Raw genomic sequence first — 8,709 nt, 5'->3', positions numbered from 1 at the left:
AAAAATTAGTCTACACAATTCATATCACAAGCAATCATGTTTCTCACGAACGAATTAAGTACATTGAAGTTGATTTTCATTTATGAGAAATGCAATTACTAAATAAAAGATCTGTACTCATTTTACACCTTCAAGGATTCAAATGGTTGATATATTCACCAAAGCACTTCAAGAGGAAGATTTTCATAGATTAAGTGACAAGCTTTGCATGATAGACATCTATGCTTCAGCATGAGGGGAGTATTAATTAACTTACCATTTTTTTTATTTTATCTATATCTATCGTTGATAGATTCTTATTAATATCGAAAACTTGAACCGAATGTAGTCTATATCTAAAATGATCTGATCCAAACAAATTTTTGCCAGTGGCGGATATAGAAATTGAAAAATAGGGTTCAAAATTTTAATATTTGATTGTAAAAAAAATTGGGTGTGTAAATTTCTTATTTTTTCCTATTCCCGTTAGTAAACTAACCTAAATTTAACATTTTTCTCAAAATAATAGTGTGCTCTCCTATAAAACCATGTACATCCGCCCCTACTGTTTGCCACCTCTAGCGGAGAGTAACGTTCTATGTTTCGAAAAATATGAAAATTTGTGTTGAATACACCATCAACGTGTCCAAATTAGCAGAGGTCTGACATGAAATCTGCAAGGCGTTGATAATGAAGAAAACATATTGTGTTGGTTATCAATTGGCTAGCTAAGTCTATTATTTATTTTTCTATTATATTCTCATCTTTTCCTAATGATATTTTGTTATTTACTATACGAAAGATCCATTTCCCCTTGAAGTTTCATCAATAAAATCTCATAACCTTCTTTTCTCGGTTTTGTTTGCTAATGTTCATGCAATAAATTGGTGTAAATACCTTTCGAGTCCCTGTTAATTTTTAAAACATGCAAATTTGTCCCTTTCAACAAATATTCCAATAAAAATATTACAAAATTATATATATATATATATATATATATATACTAATTATATTTTTGTCTTATTTTTCTGGGAAAGAATTTTATATATATATATATATATATATATATATATTACTTAGAATTTAGTCATATTGCCGGTAAAACTTAAATTTAAACTATTTTTTTAAATAACTTATTTTAAAACTTTTACTCAAATACAATTATTTGGCTCATCATGATCATGGTCGGTCTGACTATTTCTTGGCTTGGAGTTAAAATTTAAAAAAAGGCCCCTTAATTCAAAAGAAAATTAATAAATATGTAATATTATATTTCTATTAGAATTTTTTTATTAAATTTAAAAATAGCAATTCATTACAATATTAAAAATGTCAAAAATATATTTTAAGCATAAAATGTTTATAAAAAATATTACCTTCAAGCATTTCTTGATACAAAATCATTGATGATAGTGTCAACATCATTGTTTTCCAACATATTTTTCTCAATACAGAATATAGCGTTTGGAAATTAAAAAAAACAATCTTTTCTAGAATTTGGAAATATAAAAAAATAAAAAAGAATTTGGAAACATGATCTTACCTAGAATTTTAAGAACAATATTCAATATGATTCAAACACAACAATTGATGATAAATAATTGTGTCTTTATGTTTGTGAGAAATATTAGAAATTAAAAAGTAAGAGTAATAATTTTTAGGGGAATTGTAAAATATGTAAGAGAAAAGAAGCAGACTAATTATACTTAATTTTTTTTCTCCCATTGAGTTTTGAAAAGAAAAAAAATAACGTTAATAAAAATTTTCATTGACATAAAAATCATGAAAGATATTTGATGCATTGATGGTGGGAATTTAGAAAGATCAAAATTAAGATGATTCAATAAAATTTTGTTTTTCGAATTTTGGAAAAGAAATATTGAATTCGAGTTTTATCGAAAGTGGAACACTTTATTAACGTTAATATAAAAATTCAATAATAATAATTGACACATTAATAGACTTATGAGCTCTATTATTTTATTTTACAAAATTTTAATTTATTATACAAAAATAAGAAAAATATTATACTAAGATCTTTTTTTTTGAATTTATGGGCTTTGACGGACGTTCATCCTATCTTGGCCAGGGCCGGTCCTGATCCTGAATACTCAATTTAATTAAAAAAATCAAATTAAACTAAGTTAATAAAATAAAATCTTTATATGAAGACTCACTCATTAAAATTAGATGTGTCACGCGTATTAATTCATATTAATCGGGACTATTCAACTTGATTGGATGAGACAATCAACCCTACTTTGCCAACACAGCTTTAATCTGCCTCCTACGTACCCATCAGTTGATTTAGACTTACCAGGCTGGTGTAGGTTGAAATCTCCCTTTCAACACTTGTTTTTTGTGTGAAAAATAGTATCCTCTTCTCACAAAAACTCCAAACACAAATGGAAGATATTTTATTTAATCACTAATATTAGGATGATCAATGACACAGAGGATGACCTAATAAAGCACGAGTAATTGCTAGCTTCTCATGTCAAACAAACACCAAAAACAATTAACCGAGCAGTCAGGGATGGACTGAGAATAGGTGGGATAGTCGCTTCCATGAAAGTTCTAATTTTTTATATATTTTAGATATTTTTTTATTAGTAATATGTTTTTATTCTTAAAATTTATAATTATGTTCATAAAATTTTATAAATTCATCTTCTAACATAAAATCATGTGTTTATCTTTTACTTAATAAGTTACATATAAATGATTGAATATGGGGTATAATTTAGAAATATTACCCATTTCCATTAACTAATAATATTGACAAACAAAGAGAAAAGGGCAAGTTGCATATATAAACAAGGTATGTATCTCTTCCACATTTGACATGCATTTGGGAATTATTTATATTTGGGGAAGAACACGACATTTGACAATTGTTATTTGGAGGTTTTCCTCAAAGTTGTAATAATACCTATAAAAAAAATTATTGGTTAGACAGACAAATGAAAAAGGAGAGAGGAATTTATAAGAGATATTAACATCAAATATTTCCGTTAGGGATGAGAATGGGTAAGTTAGATCAAATTTTCAGCAATTTGATCTGATTGAAAAATATACACCCTTGAAATGAGACATGATTTGATACGGGTTAAGGGTGATTTTACTAGATCCGAACTTGACTTATCTTTTCGAGATACAATCCGACCCGACCTGATTCGACCCGAAACAAATATGTTTACAAAAAATTACCTTTATTCAATAAAAATAAGGATTTAATTAAACTAATAATATAGAGAGGGATATTATTGTAATTTCTCTAAATATATAATGTATAATTATATTATTTTTCGGTTAAGATATTTTTCACCATAAATCCAAACCCAACCGGAGCATATCTTCTAAAAAATAAAAACCATAATTTTTTTCAAAAAGAAAATTCGACTTAAGAGCATATCGAATCAGAATTTATCAAGTTGTGCAATATCTATTTCTATGTTACATGCCAGACAAAGTCCTTCACTCATTTATGTCAAGTCAAATTATAGTTTTGATTCTTTTACTATGACTAAATTCGGGTTCGTCTTTATATTTTATTTTTGACATAATTCGATTTCTTTTAGTTTTATAATATAATCAGTTAGTTCAAATAATTAATATCGTTAATTATTCCATTAATAAAGTTAATACGGATGTTGCTTTCTTAATAATATAATTTCAAATCATTATGTCAGTTATTTTGTTAGGAGTGCTTTTAAGAAATATTCATACAAGTATTTTAATTAAAATAACTAAAATAATTAACTATTTTGACCAACTAATGATATTATAAAAGTAAAGGATTAAATTATAGTAAATTAAAAGTATAAAGACTAAATCTAAAATTTAAGTCCAGTAGAGAGATTAAAACTATACTTTTACCTTTATTTTTGGGTAAATTACGTATTTAGTATTTAAAATATCATTTTTAATCCGTTTTAGTACCTAAACTTTCGATTTTTTCAAAACTATATCTAACGTTTAATTGTTGTTTCATTTTAGTACACTGCTTTAAAAACTTAACGGACTGACTCGTCGGTCACCGATCTACAGTCTCCTGCTGTCGCATCTGTTGGTCAATGAAGCCTGAACTTTCCAACCCACATCTTTTCAACCCCCTGAACGTGATCTTAGCCTCCGTTCCATCGGAAAATGTTGACGATGGACTCTTTGACTTATTCATCTCCAATCTCCTTCATCAACAATATGATAGGCTTGAAACTGAACTATGTTGGTCGACTCGTCATTTTCTCATGGTCCACCGTTTGGATTGGTCGTCCATGCACCAAAGCTATACCCTGTCAGCTTGTCTGTTAAGTTTTTAAAGGAGGATACTAAAATGAAACAAAAACTAAATGTTAGGTATGATTTTGAAAAAAAAATGAAAGTTTGAGTACTAAAATGGACCAAAATTAATAGTTTAGGTATTAAGTGCATAATTTACCCTTATTTTTAATAGCGTAGATTTGATCAAGTTGGTTTAAGTCGCTAAAACTGCATATAGCTTGTATTGAAGTTCTATTTTTTAAAAAGAAAATAAAGGCCTAAAAATATTCTGTGTAAAGTATAAAAATGGTCATTAAACTATGTTGATATAATCTTGTTGGCACTAAAGTTTCAAAAGTTATAAATTAGTCATTAAATTTATCGAGTTATTACATATGATCATTGTATCTTATAACATAGTGATAATTTTAGATAACTTTAATGGTCCTTTTGTAATATTTTTATAAAATTTAATGTCTATTTTGTAATTATTTGATAAGTTTAATGACCATTTTATAGCTTTTGAAATTTCAATGACCAGAAAGATCATTTCAACATAGTTTATTGATCACTTGTGTACTTTATCCAAATATTTTAGGCCTAGAATTAAAAAAAATCATTTTAGCCCTTACTTTTTTTGTTTCTTTAGGCCCTCAAACTTTTATTTTTTTTATCAAATTAAATCTGTTGATGGGAAAATAATGAATTTTAATATTTTTATATTATTTTTACAATTTAACAGTTTCTTAATATTAACAAAAGGATAAAATAACTCTGGTCAACTTAACTTTTTCTTTAATTTTTTTATTAGTTGGTTCTATATGAAAATATTTGAAGTTTGAAGACCAAAAAAGAAAACAAAAAAATTAAAAAAATATAACTTTTTAAAATATGTTTGAAGTCCAAAAATATCTTTATATCAAAATAGAGAGTTAATAGCATCACATGTCCTCAAAGTATGACCCTTATTTTAAATTGGTCCCTAAACTTTTAAATATTCCAATTTTATCCTTAAACTATGACGACCATTCTAAATTAGTCCTTAAACTTTTGAACATTTTAATTTCATTTCCAAGCTATAACCTTCATTCTAAATTGCTCTCCAAACTTTTTTAACATTCCAATTTCATCCCAAACTGTATGTATATACTAATCATATCTATTGTTAATAAAATTGTTATGCCATTTTATATTATTATATGTTTGAAAAACAAAATATAGGTTAAATCATGGTTGAAATTAATTACATATTTGGATGATTTTGGGGATGAAATTGGGTCAAGTTTAGGAATGAAATTAAAATGTTCAAACTTTGAGGACTAATTTAAAATGAGAGTCATAGTTTGAGGATGAAATTGAAATATTTAAAAGTTTAAGGACAATTTAAAATGAGATTTATAGTCACGAGTGAAGTGTTTAAAATTGATACTATAAATATTTATTAATTATATTCAATATTGAGATATTTATTTTTATTTAAATATTATTATTAGGAAAGATTTATGATCTATTTTTAACTGATTTTATATAGTATAAAGAAATCGTTTCTCTATTTTTTTTTTTGGAGAAATTCTCTAAACTTTGAAATATGTAGAAGAAGCAGTCTTTTTCATCAGTTATTGGTATGTCCAAACTTGAGATCTGCTGGGCTTTGCTCGCTGTCGGCATCATTCGTCTTTAAGCCCATATTTTAGTTGAAGGCTTGAAATCCTTAGCTCCTTCGCGTATAATATATAGGGTTTAAAGTTCAGCAATTCGAGTTTTTTCTTCTTCTAATAATAATAATTTTGCATAAAAAACCCGTTGAGTGGTTTCAGTGGTTAAAAATAAAGATGGAATTGGGTCATTCAGATCGGGTTTGAGTTGGATTTCAGGTCTAGATTACATTAATTTAGATTTGGTTCGGGTCAGATCGATCTAGTTCGGGTTTAGTTCAAGTATATGAAAATTCAGTTCGGGTCGGGTATGAGATCGGGTCACAATCAGATCGGTTGATTTTCGGATGAGGTCGACCATTAGATTTTCATGTCAATTCGGATCGATTTCAATTTGAATCAACCTTTAAATTTTTGGGTCAATTGTTGTAGCTCTTTGTCATCATAACTTTCGATGTTGCTTTTATTACTTATAATTCAAGATTTTTATGTGAATATATATTATCATATCCCAAATTCAAAGCTAGAATTTTTAGTTTTAATTAATAAAATCAACAAATCTTTAAAATCAAGAATTTTATGTTAATATATATTGTCACGGACCAAATTCAAAGCTAAAAGTTACTTCATCAGATATAGAAATTGTCTTTTACCTGAGGAAATATTATATTGAATCATTAAACTATTACTAGAAGTGATGGTTAACTAGTAATATAAAATAAAATAAGAATAAAACATACATCATTTTATTATTTATCAATGCTAAAAATAGATGATAATAATAATAATAATAAATAAATAAATAAATTCTTCATTCACTTAGACTCGATTATCGAGTTAAAATCGGATCAAAGTTCGGTTCGGACCATATATATGTAAATTGATTTGGGGTTGCTTTCGGTTCAAGTTGCCTTCGGGTTGGGCCTTTTCGGTTCGGGTTACTTTCGATCCAACTATAATTCGGGTCGATTTCAGTTCAATTCAGGTTATTTCAGGTTTCAGATCAATTTTGGGTTATCTTGTTCGGTCTATATTGGGTTTCGGATCGGGTAAATCAGTTTGGTAATCGGATACGAGTCAAATTTTTCAGATCTTGTTAAAGACAATGTTGTTTTCCAAGCTCTAGCCTTCTAGGTTTAAGCAGTTGCGTCTGTGGGGTGTGTGTGCATTATCAATGACTTAAAAAGATTATGAGTAAATATTATCTTATAATCGCTTAAGAATACTTAAAAAAATAATTTTGCATGGATATTCTGCTTTGCTTTATATGGCTAAAATAACTTGATCAAATCTTTTATTCCATTTTGCCTAAAATAACAAATTCTTTTGCCAATATAGTCCCAACATGACAAATTCTAACAAATTTGTATATACAGTGCAAGCAGTTAACAACACTGGACTTTGTTGCGTCCCGTCTTGCAATTGCAACCAAAACATCCTTAAGTATAAATCAAAGCTTTAATTATTACTTATGCATTAGATAAAAGAATGTCACAAGCAGGGACAAATACAATATTTTATGTTAGGAGGGATGAACTTATAGACAAATACAATATTTTATGTTAGGAGGGATGAACTTATAAAATTTTAAGTAAGAGAGAACTTATAAAATTTTAAGTAAGAGATAACTTATAAAATTTTAGGGGATAAAACATATTTTCAACATAAAATACAAAGAAAATATATAAAATGTATAAGAATTTAAAAATTTAGAGGGGCGACCTCCCCCAACCGATCCCCTCTAGGTCCATCCCCGGTCACAAGAAGGCTTAAGGCTCAACCCTACCACTTATAGTTTATGCTTTCTTCTCACTGTGGCGTGATCATGGGCTCATCTACCATGTGTAGCTTATACTTTATTCCAGTCTTGTAGCTTCTCAATAATATGGATCAATTTTGATTCAAAAATTGAGTCACTAAACTAATTGATTGCAGAGTTTGCAGGCATGGACAAACAGGTTTAGTCAAGGTTAAATGGTTATAGTGGCAACCTTAACATTTTTGTCACTAAAAGATGTGAATCAGAATAGCTTGATTCGCTAATCTTGGCTTTTCCTACTCCTCAAACCATTCGTCTCTTCCTCACAAAGCAAGCACCACCTTTATAACCCATCTGTCTCTTTTGTTTTCTTTATATATTACAGATCGGAATTACTCTACATTGAAGGGTTTTTGTGTTGCTGAGAGGGGAAAGATGTCGGATTGGGGGCCTGTTTTCGTGGCGGTGATGCTGTTCCTACTGCTAACACCAGGGCTGCTGATTCAGATTCCGGGGAGATCGCGTTATGTAGAGTTTGGCAACTTTCAGACCAGTGGGGTGTCCATCCTGGTGCATTCCATTATTTATTTTGCACTCATGTGTATCTTCCTCATTGCTATTGGTGTGCACATGTATGTTGGTTCGTAGCTGACAAAAACCAAGCACCCAACATTGTTAGAAACTTGTGTTTTCAGTTCAGTTTCTGTCTGCATTTGTGTTTTCGATATCAACTTTTAGTTTGTCATTTGATTTTCTCCTTCACATTACTCCTGCAAAAATTGATTAAAAATGTTTTGATTCTTGGTTTTTTTATCTACTTGCGTCTTATTAATGGTACTTCAGAATCATTGCTTTATTTATTGGTGCTTAATCCAATGATTCATGCAATCATTTGCCCTTAAGCTCATATTCAACCCAACAGGTTTCTAGGTTGCCAAATTTCCATATGCTTGGTAGTAATGTTTAGGCTTAATACATGTTTTAGTGCCTAAATTATTCCTCAAAATATGATTTGGAGCCTAAAGATTTTTCGCTAAAAATAGGTGTCTAACA

General features: G+C 28.6%; 1 protein-coding gene across 1 annotated transcript; it reads left to right on the top strand.

Moving 5' to 3' along the window:
* Nucleotides 1-8,058: 8,058 nt before the first annotated feature.
* On the top strand, nucleotides 8,059-8,313 carry LOC120138490. Its single transcript, XM_039153943.1, has one exon. It carries the CDS (start codon nucleotides 8,092-8,094, stop codon nucleotides 8,302-8,304), a length of 213 nt encoding a protein of 70 aa, XP_039009874.1. The 5' UTR covers nucleotides 8,059-8,091; the 3' UTR covers nucleotides 8,305-8,313.
* Nucleotides 8,314-8,709: the final 396 nt, after the last annotated feature.

Source organism: Hibiscus syriacus, unplaced genomic scaffold (assembly GCF_006381635.1).
Source record: "Hibiscus syriacus cultivar Baekdansim isolate YM2019G1 unplaced genomic scaffold, ASM638163v2 tig00110694_pilon, whole genome shotgun sequence".
NCBI classification, from domain to species: Eukaryota; Viridiplantae; Streptophyta; class Magnoliopsida; order Malvales; family Malvaceae; genus Hibiscus; species Hibiscus syriacus.
The sequence above is the reverse complement of the archived record's forward strand: the minus strand, read 5'-3'. Positions and strand labels throughout refer to the sequence as shown.